Source organism: Cyprinus carpio, chromosome A5 (assembly GCF_018340385.1).
Source record: "Cyprinus carpio isolate SPL01 chromosome A5, ASM1834038v1, whole genome shotgun sequence".
Classification (NCBI taxonomy): Eukaryota; Metazoa; Chordata; class Actinopteri; order Cypriniformes; family Cyprinidae; genus Cyprinus; species Cyprinus carpio.
The window spans coordinates 34,152,308-34,170,814 of NC_056576.1; the positions used below are offsets into that span (position 1 = coordinate 34,152,308).

An 18,507-nucleotide genomic window follows, 5' to 3' on the forward strand; every position below is an offset into this window, starting at 1 on the left:
GTGCCACTGCTAGTACTTTTCTGTTATTGTACCAGATGCAATTTTTAGAAGAGAAGCCAACCTTGGTGTCTTGTCTTTAGTAACGGTGTGGGGTGTGATGGGTTCAGGGCAGCCTCCTCCAGCTCTGGCTTCCCTGAGTTTGGTTTTTATCTGTGCCGGTGGTCTGCAGAATGAGTAGTGAGTTGAACTGAAGGGCAGATCTGGGAAAGAGACTGTGCTAACCAACCAGTGATCCGCTCGCTCTGTGCACATACACACACATCAACTGTGTGTGAACTTCTCATCCTCTCTCTGTGCTTCTCCAGAAGCCTTTTATCACCGCAAAGAAGATAATAACGGTGAAACTGCAGGTTCTATTGATCATATAGAGGCTTGAATTAAGATTCTGTTCTCGACGTCTCTGATTTCATAGTGTCAGATGAATGTTTAAAGCCACAACAACGTGCTTCAGCATTTTGTTTAAATTCAGATGTACTTTCCTTTCTGATGCCTCATGAGCTCTCGATTATCATGTCACCTTAGTGTTGAGCACAATATAACTTATAAAAATTGACTGAATCTACATAAGCCTCATGCATTATTCAGCTGGATAAAGGTGAAATAATTACACAAAACACAACTGTATTCTTTCTTTCTTTCGTTTGTTTGTTTAGATAAAGCCATGAGGCCATGAAATGGTCTGACAAAGACAACTGCCTTCCCTGTACTGATGTATTTCCTATTAAGACAAAAAAGTTGAGTGGGACATATCAAAATATTCTTCCATCAAATAGCCAATGTTGTTTCATTTAAGTCAGAACCTGTCCGCTGTTCAGGATAATATACTAACAATCTACTTTTACTTTTTACAGTATATAGTATGCACTACTGTTTAAAAGATTGGGGTCAGTAAGGTTTATATTTTTTTAAAAGAATTCCAGCAAGAATTTATTAAATTGCAAACCAAAGTGACAATAAAGAAGCTGACGAAGTTACAAAAGATTTCTATTTCAAATAAATGCTGAACTTTCTATTTTTTCAAAGAATCCCGAAAATAAATGTATCACAGATTCCACAAAAATATTAGCAGGCACAACTGTTTTCAACACTGATAATATTGAGGAGCAAATCAGCATATTAAACATGATTTCTGAAGGATCATGTGACACTGAAGAGCTAAAAATTCAGCTTTTCCATCACAGGGATAAATTATAATTCAAGATATAATAAAATAGAAAAGTTATTTTAAATTGTAATAATATTTCATAATATTACTGTTTTTACTTTTTTTATTCAAATAAATGCAGCCTTGGTGAGCATAAGAGTACATTTTATAAAACTACATTTTACAACAAAACACATTGTGCACAGTATCCCACAATGCAATGCACTTGACCTTGCAGTTCAGCATACAGATGTCCTTAAAACTACCAGAAAAGGACATGTTGTCTCCTAACTAATGTGTGCTGACTTCAGGAACATAAATCCCTTTTAGTAGAAGGAAATTATTCTAAACTAGTTTCGACTTTAACGGAAAAACCTAGTGAAAAGTTCAAAAGAGTAACTGATAGGCCAGTTTATGCAAATGAGGGCATTTGTTTTTTCTTCTGTGTGTTGTGAGTAGTGTTGTAATATTTGGGCTACATTTACTCTGTAGCAGCAGGAAGCTCAGTGATCCTCACAGCATTGATGTCTCCTGCTTCTGTAGTGTTAACCAGACAGTGTTCCTCAGAGCTTCCTGCAGCTTATCTGTGCCAAACCCTGAACCACACTGTACCGCAGCCTCCATCTGTCTTCATGCACTACACACAGAGATCTGCTTTACTTTCAATATATGACAGAAGACTGGTGGCTCCAAAAAGTATGTGGACGCATTATTTTTTGCAGATACTTTCAGTAGATGTATGAAGTCAGTTTACACAGGTGTAGTTCATCACATTGATTACAAACATGATCCCCCCAATTCTTTTGTCTATTGTTTTATCATTCAAATAAATTAATTTTATGGGACCAAATACTTTTTGGAAGCCACTGTATATAGTCATTTATTATAGAATTGTCCACAATTTTATTATAGAATCAAGTTATGATTCTAGACTCATGTAGACTTTGCATGCACATCTTTTTGTTTAAAGCACTTACGTTGTTTTAGCAAGGTTGTAAGTCCTCCAGAACGTCTGCACTGAGCAGAGTTTTCTTCATTTCAGCACAGTGGCTATTCTGGCAAATCAGAATGCAGCAGTATATATGCTCCAACTGCCACGGCCAGGATGCTTTCTGCGATGTCGTTTCCTGCATACACAGAAAAATAATTCAATTCAAAATAACTGAATTTATCAAATGATTAATGTTTTTGTTGTAGTAATTTATAATATATATTTATATATATATATATATATATATATATATATATATATATTAACACGCAATTCTTAAATACATCTATGTGATGAAGGTTGAGTGCACTGCATTGTGGGATACTGTGCACAACGAGCATTGTTGTAAACTGCACATTTTGGCAAATGTTGTAGGCCGTACAGATATTTCATCTGTACAGATAATTTGCAGTATACTCTATCATTGTTGTTTTATTTCTTGTTTCTTGTTTTTGGGGGGTTATGGAAGCCCGTTTCCGCCACTGAATAAAAAATAAAACAAGGTAATTGCGACTTTTTATCTCACAATCCTGACTTTTTTTTTTTCTCAGAATTGTGAGTTTATATCTTGCCATCCTGACTTTATAACACTCAATTGCGAGTTATAAAGTCAAAATTGCGAGTTATAAAGTCAGAATTGCGAGTTCATATCACACAATTCCAAGAAAAAAGTCAGACTTGAGCATTTATATCACACAATTCAGAGAAAAAAGTCTGAATTGCGCGTTTATATCATACAATTCAAGTCAGAATTCTTTTTTTTTTTATATTTTAATTTAGGAAACTGACTTCCATACACAGTCAAACATAAGAAAGCAAAAGAAAAACAACCTAATTACTTAACCTCACCTTATTAAGTAGTTTGGCGTAATATTTTATTATTATTTCTGAGGAAAATATTTTAACAAAACTACTGCATTGCATATTAATATTTGAAAAGAAAAAAAAAGGTTAAACACTTGAACACTCATGTTTGTCAATGCCCCACCATCTTGTTCTAAACCCCAACTGACTTTCTGATTTTTATTCATTCATTTGTTTGAACCATTCCTTCCAACCAGTGTTTGTATGTGTTAAAAGTGTTTGTTTCAACCCTCTGCTATCTTATGCACCTGAGAACTATCCTGTCTTTGGGCCATGTGAAGGTTCAGAAGGGTCTGAAGGCACAGCATGCTAGATTTGGCAGCCTCTCCCAGAATCATCAGTCCTAACTCACAGTCAGTCCTGAGGTGAACAAAAAATGATTAACTAACCTACAGTTCTACCCTTAAGCTGCTTACATAACGTAAAACCTGTGGAAAGCATCTCACAAACACTTCACGCACCAGTTAAGCTGTTTGATCACTTCAGAGATAGCTGAGAAGGCACTGCTGTAGTATCTGGTTAACGCCATGCTCCTGTGCCTCCACAGAGACCTGCCAATCAAATACAGTTGGCAATTCAGTGAATCATTCAGCACTCCCTTTCTGATTTAGTTGACTTAGCCTTCAAACATGCATTGAATTGTCGTTGGTAAGTTTGAGACCACACAGAATCCCTGCGACTCGCACCATTAAGTGAACGGCAAATAACATGTTGGGGAACTCTTGGTAGCGTGTCACACTTTAACAGCCCTGTCAACAGCTGAAGACCGCTGTAAACTTTATATGCATTCCACTGATTCTTGAGAGTGAGACATGGCCCACAATTTTACTTGCCATTAGTTTTGACAGTAGCCACATGTGCACTAAAATCACCTCTCCTCAGGCTCAGGCCTTAACTCAGTACTTCTTTTCAATAAAATATTATAAAAATAAAATATTATGTCAAATTACATATTACATACATAAGACAGTTTCTACCACCTAAAATACTTTGCTAAATGATAATTATGAATAAAATTCATTATTATGAGAGAAAGAGATTTATAATATTTAGTCATTATTACATGAAAAGTCCGTTTTTAATGTCATAATTGACATTTTATGTCATTATTTTTGTTATATTATGACTTAATATATCATAGGTTCAACTTTATTTGAGAATTACAACTTTTTGCCGTAAGTATTACATTTTTAACTTTTATTACAAAATGTATGGTTGTTATCTCATAATTATGACAGTATCTCATAAAATCAACTTTTATGTCATAATTACAACCATCTATGTCATAATTTCAAATGTGGTTAATTTCCAAATTTATTTCATAATTAAAGATAGTAAGTGTGCAATAATTTCAACTTTTTGTTATAATTATGATAGTAGTATATAATAATAATAATTCAATTAATAAAAATTAAATAAAAATTGACTTTTATGTCATAATCATGATTTACTATAGCATGATTTTTTTTTCCTTTTGTGGTGAAAATGGGCTTCCATGCATATTATATAATAATATCTGTTAACATCTACATTAAACTTAATATTCCTTCTGCTCTCTTGATGTTCTTTCTCCCCGTATTCTGAAACAAATTTTTGAATCGGTTGGAACATGTTTGGTGTCTTTTCTGAATAAATGCTTGAGCACAGGGACTATCCCCGACATACTAAAACAAGCTACTGTTACACCTCTCCTTAAGAATCCTTCACTTGATGATAGAGATTTTAATAATTTTCGACCCTTCCTTTTATTACAAAAATATTGCAGAAAACGGTTCTCTATCAACTCCAGTCTTTCCTTAACTCAAATCAAATTCTTGAAACTTTCCAGTCTGGTTTTAAGCCTCTGCACAGCACTGAGTCTGCTTTATTAAGGGTCTCTAATGATATACTGCTAGCGACTGACGCTGGTGACTCTGTGATCCTAATACTGTTAGACTTAACCTCGGCTTTTGATACAGTAGATCATAAAACTCTTTTATCCCGACTAGAATTTTATGTGGGCATCCAGGGAACTGTCCTAAGTTGGTTTAGATCCTATCTAACAAATAGAAGTTTTTCTGTAAAACTTGGTAACTTTTTTTCCTCGCCAACCCAACTCTCTTGTGTGCCGCAGGGGTCTATTCTCGCACCCATTCTTTTCTCTCTGTATTTGCTTCCTCTGGGGTCCATTTTCAGAAAGCATGGTGTATCATTTCATTGCTATGCAGATGATACACAAATTTATTTGCCTCTGAAACGCAACAAAGATTCTGCTCTGAAATCTCTTTTTGCATGCCTAGAGGAAGTAAAAATGTGGTTTTCTCAAAACTTTTTATTTCTAAATGAATCCAAAACCGAGGCTATAGTCTTTGGCCCCCATGACAACTTTAATTGCAGTAACATCGATCTGGATTACCTTTCTCCAACTTCATCTTGCACTAAGCACTTAAATTTGAAAAAAACAAAATAAATGCGGTGATAGTTTCTGTTTCTTCAACGCTACAGCTCTTCTATGTTCTCTGGGACCACAACCTCAAATTTGATTGCTGTCGAAAAACAAATAAATGCGGTGATTAGTTCTTGTTTCTTCCAGCTACGTCTTCTATCAAAGGTCAAATCCTCTCTTTCTGAGAAAACCTTAGAGATTGCTGTCCATGAAACTTGAAACTTGAATATTCTAATTTATTTTAACATTTTAACAGAATATTCCAAAATGAATTCTTGGTACATAAACTCTTATTTTCCAGCATTGTAGTTACTAAAACATCTTTGTACTGGTAAATATAAACCCAGTGATAAATATAGATATTGCATTGTTTTGCAATAATGTTTGACCTAAGAGTGTCTCAGACCTTTTGAGCTGTGAAGATAGATGCTGAGTGTAACTGTCAGCAGAGCTATATATGAAAAGAAACATACAGGTGAAACAAGGACTGATATGTGGGTAATTCTGCAATTACACGGAGTAAAACAGGCTTTACTTGCGTTTAGTTAGCACATACCTGAGTACCATGAACAAAATGAACCAAAAAGTACCATGGTAATATGTTTTTGGAAATGTATGTACCATAATATTCTCAAAAGTACCTTGCAGTGTACCCATGGTATATGAATGTTGTAATTATTCACTCTTATGCCCTATAAAAATACAACAGCATTAACCTCTAATACGTTCTGAGTACTGGAGTCAACACACCTGTGACTCTCAGAATGAATTCTGTAACCAGTTGTAACAGATGATTCATTTGTAAAAGCAGAAACTGTCAATGGAGGTTTGTCTCCACCTTGTGGCTGGAGAGAGTAACAACTTGTCAGGCGGTCTTTAAATACATATCCATAATTAAGCCTTATTTCTGAGACAATTCACCCCGGATGCACAAGGAACGAAGCATGTTTAATACCTTGCATCGACTAAGAAACTGCCTTGCAAGATCTTCATACTCTTCCTGCTCTTTGCAGGCTTCTGCTTGATTGTATTTTTCAGTGAAGCCTTCTGTTGTTTCAAATGGGTTTCTGTAAAATACAACGAATTAAGTGTCATATTCAGTGTCAGTTCAATACTAATAAAAATAAAAGTATACAGTTTTAATGGATGGATATATCACTGTTTCATTTTGAGGTTAGGCAGCAAAATAATAATGTAATATATTTCTTCAGGTACCTTCTGACACCGGTGGCATTTCTAGCAGCAGTATCAGTTTATTCTGCCGTTTTTTTTTTTCTGAAACGTTTGTTGAAATCCTTCTGTTTGGACGGAGACACTACTCCTAAACAATATTCGCTGGGAATCTTGAGGACAGGCGTAGTGACGTGTTCAGCACAGTCTCGGACGATGCAGGAAGTCCCCTCTCTGCGTGGTGGAAATGTTGCTATGGTTACATTGTTTACAGCTTGTTTTATTAACACATGCATACATCTGAATATAAACTTTAAAAGAGTTCATAGCGGTGCAACTTCTAAAGCTACTCGCCATGAGAAGACGTCATTACGACACGAATTTTGTCATAATTGACTTTTTTTAATCTCATAATTTAGACGTTTTATGTCACTGTCGGCACAGTGTTTAGATATATTAGAATATCATTATATTGATACGTCATGTACATACGTAACGTCATGTTGATTTCTAAAGCATCATAAGCCGCAAGCGCAGTCTCTTTCGCACAGCGCCGCTGGTGTAGTGGTATCATGCAAGATTCCCATTCTTGCGACCCGGGTTCGATTCCCGGGCGGCGCACATGTTTTTTGTCGGTGAACCTAAACATTTCAGTGAATTTCTTTAACCGTAGAATCGTTATTCTCTTCTTAACACGTTAAAGAGTACGCATAAATCACTGTTTAATGTACTGTGCAGCGCTCAGGCGCGTTTTCAAAGCTTGCTTTCTGCGCGCTTTGTAGTTCGCACGCGCATGCGCGCTTGCATTTCCGGTCCGGTTCCTCCGCCATCTTATGTCGCCTTTCCATTGTTCATAACTGGAGTCAGCATTTCACATTTACTCTCGTTATAACAGGCTTGGCGGAGAACAACACTGGAAAGAGCGAGGCACCGGCGTTACTCGAGATCATCTCAAAATCTACACCAGAGGATTGTGTTTTTCTCAGGGTTCGGTGTCTTAATTCGATCGGGAAGATATGATGGACGACGAGCAGCCCAAGACCCTGTACGTATATTGGCATTGTACGCCAACACTTCAGACAGCCACCTTCACGTCATTAGAACTCGCTCATGCCGCACCTGTTTAAAAACACTCTCCGGTTTTAATTTCGCTGAAGTCCTCATAGTTGATAACAGTCTTGAGAGTGTGACGCTAAGGGAACCGCAACCGCAAAAGCAGACGTGTAACGTTACATTTTGTGCCTCAAACAAAAGCTCTGGCTGCTGGAATAAAAGATTTACACTGTATTTAGCGCCCGATACCGGTCAGTTAGACACGGGACAGTCGTGTGGTTTCCAAGCATTCCTCATGACCCCATGCGCTAGTTATTGAGTTCATTTCTTTGATTGCAGCGGGCCTGTAGAGGCCACAGCAGGGCCGCTCTCACACACACACCGCTGCCTGTGTTTGAGTGTGTGAAGTTGCCTTGTACTTACCGAAAGCTCATCGTTGTTGCAGCATTACTAGACAAAGAGCCTGTCTAGTGTGTTCACTGAAGTGTTCACAACGCTTTACGTCTATACAACATACTTATGCAACCGACACGTAGCCAGTGTCCAAATACAGATTATAAATGTCCAAATGGTGAATTCTTTTGTTGGTTGTCGCTCACGCTGGCTGCGCGCTCTTGCGTGCTCTGTTTTGTCATCCCTTTGTTTCAAACCTGTATGCACGATAATAAGCAGCTCATTGCTGGACGACTAATGAGGTTTTTTAAGGTTAAGTAACGGCCAGTGGGTCCTCATGCCTACTTAATTCCTTTATAATGTTAATGAGTTGGATCATTGTATCTCAGGTACTTGAATTTGGCACAGATTGCTCTTTCAAGGACCCCTATAATTGGTGTATCAAATTATACATTCAAATAAATGTATTCAGCATGTCCATTTGCTTATCCATTATTTGTTTATTTTTTGGTCCAGGTATGTAGGAAACCTGTCACGGGACGTGACCGAGGCCCTTATAGTGCAGCTCTTTGGTCAGATTGGCCCCTGCAAGAGCTGTAAAATGATTTTGGATGTGAGTATATAATTTGCATGTACAGACAATTGTGCACTAATGCCATCTTTCAGCTTTTTAATTTATATTTCTTATTGCTTTGCCTTTGAAACTGTAAAATTATGAAGCGTTCACGATATTAGTTGCCTTTGTCTGATCAACTCATTTGCCTTCAGACGGCAGGTAACGATCCGTACTGCTTTGTGGAGTTCTTCGAGCACAGGCACGCAGCGGCCTCACTCGCAGCCATGAATGGGCGTAAAATAATGGGTAAGGTAAGCTATCGTATCTACAGGGTGAGTTGGGCTGGGACGGGAGGGTGGGACAGTTTAGATGTTCTGTAAATGTTTTGTGACGTAGATTTGACCGCTTGAGTCTGAGGTCAACATTTACCTGGATACTGGATGTGCAGTGTGAACCGAGAGGGAGATTTTGACATTTTTCATGGTCTGGTCATACAAATTTAATTGTTTAATTAAAAATTAATACAGTTATGATTAGTGAAAATAGAGCGTAATTCATCTCTGCAGCATGAACTTGACCCGTGCTTTTATATTCCCGTTCTTGGTTGAAGTGCTTCCTTAAAATGTGAATTTTATGCTAAATCATAGGCAGGAAATCCAATGTTAAATTGATTTACCACACCAGCCATTACCATTTTTTTTTTAATTGTACTTAAGAAAACACGATGGGGGGAAAAAAGCTTAAAAGATCACCCAGATTCCCTTACAGCCATGTCATCTCTATGACTTATTTTTTGCTCTAAGTTTTGCCTACCATTTAAAAGTTTGAGGTCTGTAAGATTTTGTAAAAAAAAATTTTGTATGAAATCTCTTATGCTTACCAAAGCAGAATCAATTAGTTAAAAATACAGTAAAAACAATGATACTGAAATATGACTACAAATAAAGTTATTTTAATATATTTTAAAATGTAATTTATTTCTGTGATGGCAAAGCTGAATTTTCAGCATCATTACTCCAGTTTTCAGAGTCACGTGATCCTTCAGAAATCATTCTAATATGCTGATTTGGTGCTCAAGTAACATTTCTTATCAGCATTAAAAACTGATTGCTGTTTATTGTATGTGTTAACCCTTATAAAAATAAGTAGACTTTATAAAAAGGTCTACTTAAAAAAAAAAAAAAAAAAATTCTTACTGACCCCAAACTTCAAAACAGTAGTGAATATTGCATATTACCCCCCAAATATCTAGAATTTAAATCTAGAACAAGATTATATATTAGAGGCAAATTATTAAGCCTTATGCCTATTCAGTGCAAAATATTTAATCCTCAATAGGTAATGAAGGACAATTTGAGGAGTAATACAAGTTGGGAATTTCACTTGTTTTGTAATTCCCCTGTTATTTGGACCTTTTTAATAAGATTGATTTATTTATTTTTTTTGCCTTCCTATTCACAGGGTGTCTGCAAGTCCTTATAGTCTTAGAATGTCTTCAATAATGTTTTCCTAATAAAAGGCCTTAAAAAGTCTTAATGTCTTAAATTCAGAATCGATGGGTCTTACATGTTTTTGGTCACATTACCGCTTAAAATAACAGCACGCATATAGAAACTCAGAAGAAACACACTGAGGTGAATATTCAAAATGTTTGTTCATAACATGATAGCTAAGTAATGTACCATGACAAGTGAGCTATTTTGCTGAATATTCTCACTACGCAAAAAGCATTCAAAACACCTACAGAGTATTGCCAACTTCTTTCAATGGAAAGTAGCTAAAGACAGTTTGAAAAGTTGCTAAATGTCGGTAGATGAGTTAGCATATTCATGACGTCATCGTGTCATATTGCCTTTACATTTGTTTGCCTCTCTGTGATTTTAATTTAGCCAAATTGTCAGTAAAACTTTCATTTGTATAATTTACGGTTTCTGTTGTCATTCAAAGGGATGAATATGAAATAGTGTCTGAAATGTGGCCCTTTAAGACTACATAACCAGCTCACTCTTCCAAGATGTTAATCTGCACAAAAATCCTGATTTATAATCGAGCTGTCGTCTGATGAAATCAAATACACAAGCAAAGACGAAAAAATCTTGTGCTGTGTTTTCGGCTATATTTGCATGTAAAATAAGAGAAGCAACATCATATATCTATTTTAACTGAAAGTCCTGCGCCAGAGAGAGGTGTTTGCGCATGCTGTGAAAGCAAGATCCCGTACTCATGTGGCAGTACCAGCGAGTCAAAGAGACTCGCTAAGGTTTGTCCAAGAAGTCGCTAGATTTGTCCCTAGGTGCTTTTATGGAAAAAAAGTGACAGAAAGTGACATGACATACAGCCAAGTATGGTGACCCATACTCTGAATTCGTGCTCTGCATTTAACCCATCCAAAGTGCACACAAACACACTGTGAACACACACCCGGAGCAGTGGGCAGCCATTTATGCTGCGACACCCGGGGAGCAGTTGGGGGTTCGGTGCCTTGCTCAAGGACACCTCAGTCGTGGTATTGAGGGTGGAGAGAGCTGTACATTTTTGTATTTTTTTCGTTCCTGAATGAATCAGTCATTTAAATGATTCGGTTCAATCTCAATGACTCACTTATTAACAATGACTTGCTGCCACCTACTGGCGGTTTAAACTTCACATTTAAAGTACCTTTTTATTATTTAAATAATTTCAAATATCAGTATTCAACAGTTTAATATATCAAAACATTATGCATTTGTAAAAATAGGCCTTTGTAAAGGTAAATAAAAATATGCAGATTTAAGTATGTAAAAGCTGATAGAACACTGATGAAAATATTGCTTCAGAATACATTTTTTACACCACAAAATCTGTGATTCGACACTTGTGGTGATATTTTGCATGGAATATTGTCTGCTGATATGTTCACTGTATAACTTAGTAATATAATTTATTGCAGCGATGATATTTTGTTTTCTTTTTAAGTTAAACACATTATATTACATAAGTAATATTTGGTGTATTTCCATTACAGGTTTAGATCTTAAATTTCATACAATGTGGTATTAAAAAGGTCTTAAAGTTAACTTGTTCATGTCTGTAGAAACTCTGATTCAAATAAGTTTTCATTTGGACAGTGAAGTGTAAATTTAGTATCGTCAAGTCTCCCTCCTCTTATCTGTACATTCAGACCTCCATTGTGTTAAGGAGAGTGATTTATTAATAGATAAATAGAGAGCAGTGACTAGTCCATGTCTGTATCATTTCTAATATTTCTCTCAATCTTTTCCTCTCTCCCAGGAGGTAAAGGTCAACTGGGCTACATCACCAAGCAGCCAGAAAAAAGACACAACCAGTGAGTTCTATCTTCAGTTAATGCCTTTAATCTAATTCTTGTATTTTATTGTCAGCACCAATACACAGAGACGAATTCCTTGTACATGTATACTCTAGATTCTGAATCCAAGTAACTCTTGTTTGGTGTGCTTCAGATCACTTCCATGTCTTTGTTGGAGACCTCAGCCCAGAAATCACCACTGATGACGTCAGAGCTGCCTTCGCACCCTTTGGAAGGATATCGTAAGTGAAATGACATGATGAATTTGGAGTAAAGAAAATCTTTTTTTTTCCTTGTTCTTCAGTGAGTTGCATTCAACTACTTTGAGTCATTCAGTCTGTTTAAACCCCAGTAACGTGAAAGGTCATGTAAAAGGCTAGTCACCTTTTTATCAAGAAGAGGTCATTCATGAATAATGCAGAAACACATCAGCACACCTATGTTTCTGCCCCACTTACAGTTTGCATGTATAGCTGAGTTGTCCTTTTATTCAATATGACCATGTCTGAGTATTTGTCTAGGGTTATTTAAAATCTCATAAAACTTTTCTTTTTTTTTTTATTTTATTTTTTTTAACATTAACACATTTGTTGACTTCACCCTCAGTGATGTTTAAAAGTCTCAAAGTGTTCTAGTGTAATTTTTTCCAGTCAAAATAACACATTGCAGTTTAAGTTGTCTGTTGTCAACACACCCAACTCTTTCTCTCTTTCTCAGAGATGCACGTGTAGTCAAAGACATGGCGACGGGGAAGTCTAAAGGCTATGGTTTTGTTTCTTTCTTCAACAAATGGGTGAGTCATGATCCAGCATCAGGAAATGCAGGTTTTTTTAACTAAGGTGGGGAAGCATCTGCATTTGAATGCACATCGCAGAAGCTTCTGTTGTGGCCTTGTGCTGATGTTCTTGTTGTGCTGGTTGTTGGCAGGATGCAGAGAATGCCATTCAGCAAATGGGAGGTCAGTGGTTGGGCGGCAGGCAGATCAGGACCAACTGGGCTACAAGAAAACCCCCAGCGCCTAAAATCACCTATGAAAGTGAGTATCCATATGCTTTTAAAGAATTCTCCACCTGTGACCTTTATTCCAAACCTTTATGAACTTTGTAGGTTAAACACAAAACATATTTTGTGGAAGTTTTGCAGAAAATCAATTTTTCATAATAGTAACTCTGACTGTTGAGTTCCAAGAATAAGCAAAGCATTATAAAACACTAGATTGTTTTCTTTCTAGCTTTCTTTTTTTTTTTTTTTTTTTTATATGGCACATGAAGACTTGTCACACAGGTTTAACGTTAATGATAGGACTTGCAAGAACATGTTTGGCATTAAAATGTCAATCCTGGTGCAGTGTGTCTTGATACAAGTAACAACCGACACCTATAGAGAAAGCTTTGGAAAAACTTCAAAAAATTGACAACGTTTAAATTGTGTATGAACTTTAAAATGAACACAGAGACTAATCAGCATTTCATTAATCAATTTCACAGCAAACACCAAGCACTTGTCGTTTGATGAGGTAGTGAACCAGTCCAGCCCCACCAACTGCACTGTTTATTGTGGCGGAGTCACTACAGGCCTTACAGGTTAATGTTTGCTGCAGGATAAAACATTATACGTTTGATTCGTTTATCCTTTTGAGAAGCTGAACCTGGACTTGTTGTGTACTGTCTGTGTAACCCTTTTGAATTCAATTCATTCACTTTTGCAATGTAGAACAACTCATGAGACAAACCTTTTCCCCATTTGGCCAAATAATGGAAATCCGAGTGTTCCCAGACAAGGGCTACTCGTTTGTGAGGTATGTTAATGTCGTTCAACTGAAATGTGGTGGTTACGGGTCCTAACGATGGAGGCTGATGTAACACTCTTCATCTCTGCAGGTTCAACTCTCATGAAAGTGCAGCTCATGCGATAGTGTCTGTTAATGGCACGTCCGTAGAAGGTCACATGGTGAAATGTTACTGGGGTAAAGAGACTACAGAGATGGTGAGCCCTATGCAGCAGGTGCAGGTACCTCAGGTGAGCAGTAGATTCCATTCTGCCTTTTATTCTAAAGAAAGTCTTAAGAGTTCCAGTAAATATAACGTTGAATAGTGGAATTGCTTCTTGTGATGTAATGTTGCAAATATAATGAGAATTTGTAACGTTTTCTGATAATAAATGTTTAAATAACTTCTGGGCATGTTTGGATTTTTAAAGCAGAACAAAGTTGGTTTTGCTGCACAACCATACGGCCAGTGGGGACAGTGGTACGGCAACGCACAACAAATTAGTCAGTACGTCCCTAATGGCTGGCAGGTACCCACTTACAACGTGTACGGACAGGCCTGGAACCAGCAGGGCTTCAAGTAAGTCTACAGGTCAACTTGGCCTCTGTTTTGCTGAATTTTAATTACAGGGTTTCCGCAGGTCCTTAAAAAGTCTTACATTTATTTGTAACAAATTTAAGGCCATAAAAAGTCTTAAATGGGACAAGAATGTCTTGGTTATGATTTCAAGAGGTCTTGAATTTGGGGACGGAAAGACAATTGTGATAAGGCTGAATGTGATGATTAAACTTCAAAAGGCTATGATTTCGTTGAATAAATTCAAAGTGCTGCACTGCTTTGTTGACGGCCGTTACTTTGGAAACCTCTGTAGTCTGCAGTTCCAGAAGCGCCTCCTGCTGCCAGAGGATGAATTTGCATTTTCAATATGCCTGTCTGCTATTTTTGTTCAGACCAATATGAAAATCAACCCATGTTTTTATGCTGCAAACACGCAAGATTTTAAATGTGAACTAGTGGATAATTTATTCTAAAAATCTAAACAATTAAGATGTATTTAGATGTTGTTATTTAGTTAATGTAATAATTGATTAATTTAACATATTGATACTTTTGGCTCACATCCATTTTTTTCTTAATGGTTTAAAGGTTGAAAAGTTTATAATTTTATAAAACTTTTTGTTTTTGTGAAAACTTGCATCTGGCCTTTTACAGTTTAATATGTTTCCATAGACATTACTACCCTACTCTGCTCATATGGTATTAATTTTATTTGTGCAGGGCTTACATAATTGTTTTAGAAATGCTTATAGAGCAGTCAAATCTTTCTTTTTTTTTATTATTTTAAATCTTGTAGATCATTAAAAGTCTTGGTAAACCTTCATAATAAGGTCTCATTTGTTAACAATGCTGTTACTGGTAACACTTTACATTTAAGGTTTATTTAAAAAAAAAAAATCATAATTATATTAGTTAACTAACAATATTTGTAACATTTATTAATGTTGATATTAAGTTCAAACCTGACTAATACATTATTACGATTTAAAGTTAATCTGTTAACATTACTTACTGTACTTTGAAATAACATGAACACTAACATTTTTATTAAATAACATTAACAAAGATTAATAAATGCTGTATAAATATTGTTTTTTGTTAGTTCATATTATTTATGGAGTAACACTTTACAAAAAGGCCTTATTTGTCAACATTAGTTAATGCATTAACTAACATTAACAAAGAACAATATTTTTGACCACATTTATTACCTAACCTTTATTAATGTTAGATAATTTTGTAAATATTATTTTAGAGTACATTAACTAATGTCAACAGATACAGCTTTACATTTTAATTGCCCTCTCTCTCTCTCTCTCTCTCTCTCTCTCTCTCTGCTTCACACTCTTGATGTTATAGTGGAACACTTTCATTGCTGTAGCCCTTAAAACCAGACTGCCAGAGGGTTTCTGTAAATGCATGTGGCTTGGGTTCGTCTATATCATTTTTGTGTTCTTGTTTGTTCTGATATAGCATTTTTCACAAATAAAGAGAAATTGATAAAAACATAACATGAATTTAAATGTAGTAATTTCAGGGCTTTCAAGATAATAGTCCTAACACTGTAAATATAAAAATCCCACTTCTGACACTTGTCAGCCAGTAATTTAAATAAAAATGTCTATAATAAAAAAGTCAAACATTTGCCAACCACTAAAAATATTTCCCATAGTTGTGATCAGCTCAAGTACTTATCTGACCAAAAATGGTTCATGTGTGTAGTATTTATATATAAAAAAAAAAAAAAACACCTACTGGAAAAATCATTGTCCAAAATCCGTGGGAACCTTTTCCTTTGTACACAGTGCATTTTTAACCATTTATTATCTAGTATCACAGATCTGAAGTATTAACTGTTAAGTGAAAGTGAAAGTGAAAAAGTGAAAGTGACGTGACATTCAGCCAAGTATGGTGACCCATACTCAGAATTAGTGCTCTGCATTTAACCCATCCGAAGTGCACACACTAAGTGTCATTAAAGTGTCATTAAGTGTCATTAAAGAATCATTATTTTTTACAGGGCATGTGAATCTGAAATTAGTGTTTACCACACAATAATCATTGTGCAAAGCAGTGGTAAATAGTTGAAATGAGGGGTTTCATAGACGCCAATATACAAATTAGTGGGAAATGTGTGTAGACTCTGTGGTCAACATTTCCACTCGTACAGTTTTAGTTAAATGGGAAACTTGTGAGACTGTTGTCAGTGCTTATGATGAAATAGAAACACTAGCTGTTTATCTCCTTGTAACTCCCATTTTTGAAATAAAGTAGAAAGGTCTTCTCTTCCACCAGCTAACAGCTACTTTGTCTTGTAGTCACATACAGGCTGGCGCTGGGTGGGCCGGTGTGAGTGCCGTGAGTAACGGAGGCGTGGTGGAGCCTGCGCAGGGAGTCAATGGGACCGTGCTAGCCAACCAGTCCAGCATGGGCACTGCAGGATACCACACACACTGATGGAGCGACGGCCACAGCAGGGATCTACACACGACCCCCACCCCATTCTCAAACACCCATCAAGATGCCTGGCCCGGGGAGGGGTGTGCCATTTTTTTTTTCCTGACCCTCCCCACCCTCCACATGTTATTTTCCTTGAGTTTAAGACTTTAAGGCAGATCTTGCTCATCATCGCGGGGTCTCGAGTTGCCCTTCACCGGGATTAAACAACACACCCTGAAACACGAACGTATTCAGACACGTTAACACACATAAATCCACAAGTCTTCGGCCTGGTGTCCGACCGACTTATTCGAAGAGGACTATGCCATTTTTAAGTCAAAGTACTATAAATCAATAAAATCAACAATAACTGCAACTTTTCCATTTTGCTTTTTTTTTTTTTTTGGTTTGTTTAGAGCAGTGGTTCTTCCTGGAGACCACCAACACTGCACATTTTGCATGTCTCCTCAATCAAAACACTTTGATTCAGGTCACCTTCTCATTAGTAGAAACTCACAGACTTGTAATGGGTGTGTCAGACAAAGGAGACATGCAAAATGTGCAGTGTTGGTGGTCCTCCAGGAATGTGGTTGAGAACCACTGGTTTAGAGCGTTTTCAGCTGCTGATTTTGTAATATATGAAGCTTTGCCTTTTTCTTTTTTTGGACTTTGCCATTTTAAAAGCAAAATTTTGTTGAGAGGAGTGATGACACCAATGAATCGTGTGAAATGTCAACTTTTTTTTGTGTTTATAAAATGAATAAAATGGATGTCAGTTGTTGTATTTTTTTAATTAGACATTCAATTTCTCAAACTGAACCAATTGCAGGGATGACTGCCACATTTTTTTCCTTAAAGGCAGATGAATATTGCACAATATTAATACGTTTTCACAAGAATTTGATGTTTTGCAAATTTTAGGTATTTTAAATTGTTTTGCATTCCACTTTTTTTTGAGGGCTTATAAGTATACAGTATACCATTCTGTATGTAAATAACCAAACAACTGTTGGGACGCTATATAAAGATAATTCAGATGTTGATTATGAATGCTTGCTTGCTTTTTTTTTTGTAGGTAGGTGGGAGGGACGGTGGGCGGGAAGGGGCTTCATCGCAAATATCCTTCAGCATTAGTGACTCTGTTAAATGCTGATCCATGCGGTTGTAAGGATTCTTCCAGAGAACTCATGGAGAAGAATTTGCTCTGCTGCCAAACATTTTGTTAGAATTGCGATAATTCTGTATAAAATCGAAATGTTGATTTTTTTTTCTTTTTTTAAATGAAGTATTTGGTAGCAAGACAAGAAACCTGAATGGATCAGAATTTTGCACTGTTGCCCATTGGAGTTTTAAAAGACGAGACCAATTATGTTGCCTTATTTGAGTTGATTTCATTTGAAGAAACTGATGTTAATGAAATATAGGCAGTGCCTACGAATACATTGAGACCTTGTGTTTTGAGGGATTTTTTAAATAATGTTCATCCTATTATTACGTGTTCTTGCTTTGTCCCATTAAAATGCAGATGCGAACCAACATTTCTGTCTCCCCTGTTATGTCCTGTCTTAGACCATCCAGCTCATACACTACATACTTGTGTTGCTAATTAGAAAAGAAAAAAAACATTATTTATTTTTTTAGGGGCAAAATTGTTGGTTGTGATGGAAATAAGTAGGCTATTGATAAAAAAATAATAATTCGTGATGTATAGGTATTTTTTTATATGGAAAAAAATGTAAATCAAACTGCATGAAATTTGAAGTTGCAGGTATGGTTAGAAAAGATAACGATCATGTATAATAATTAGACAATAATATATATTTTACAAGTATCTAATG

General features: G+C 36.3%; 1 protein-coding gene, 1 long non-coding RNA gene and 1 other non-coding gene across 4 annotated transcripts; 2 read left to right on the forward strand and 1 right to left on the reverse strand.

Annotated features, from left to right (window-relative positions):
• Nucleotides 1-1,292: 1,292 nt before the first annotated feature.
• LOC122145092 lies at nt 1,293-8,512 on the reverse strand. Its single transcript, XR_006160126.1, has 5 exons — nt 8,071-8,512; nt 6,640-6,828; nt 6,380-6,491; nt 2,122-2,271; nt 1,293-1,781 (listed from the first exon to the last, which is right to left on the reverse strand). It is a non-coding gene; the product is annotated as an uncharacterized LOC122145092 (long non-coding RNA).
• Nucleotides 7,145-7,215, forward strand: trnag-ccc. Its single transcript has one exon. It is a non-coding gene; the product is annotated as a tRNA-Gly (tRNA).
• On the forward strand, nt 7,433-17,079 carry LOC109061038 (nucleolysin TIA-1). 2 transcript variants are annotated; one of them, XM_042757034.1, is made up of 12 exons: nt 7,433-7,639; nt 8,557-8,653; nt 8,809-8,907; nt 11,867-11,921; nt 12,058-12,145; nt 12,621-12,696; nt 12,831-12,939; nt 13,391-13,486; nt 13,617-13,701; nt 13,784-13,922; nt 14,103-14,251; nt 16,549-17,079. In XM_042757034.1, the coding sequence occupies exons 1-12, from the start codon at nt 7,611-7,613 to the stop codon at nt 16,685-16,687; spliced, it is 1,161 nt and encodes a 386-aa protein (XP_042612968.1). In that variant the 5' UTR covers nt 7,433-7,610; the 3' UTR covers nt 16,688-17,079. The 2 variants fall into 2 exon arrangements, with proteins under 2 accessions (XP_042612968.1, XP_042612969.1); XM_042757035.1 differs by having other exon boundaries at nt 14,106-14,251.
• The last annotated feature ends 1,428 nt before the right edge of the window (nt 17,080-18,507 follow it).

Coding starts and splice junctions, on each gene's coding strand:
- LOC109061038 (XM_042757034.1), top strand. CDS start 7,611: ATGATGGACGACGAGCAGCCCAAGACCCT. Junction 8,654..8,808: donor GCTGTAAAATGATTTTGGAT/GTGAGTATATAA, acceptor ATTTGCCTTCAG/ACGGCAGGTAACGATCCGTA. Junction 13,923..14,102: donor AGCAGGTGCAGGTACCTCAG/GTGAGCAGTAGA, acceptor GGATTTTTAAAG/CAGAACAAAGTTGGTTTTGC.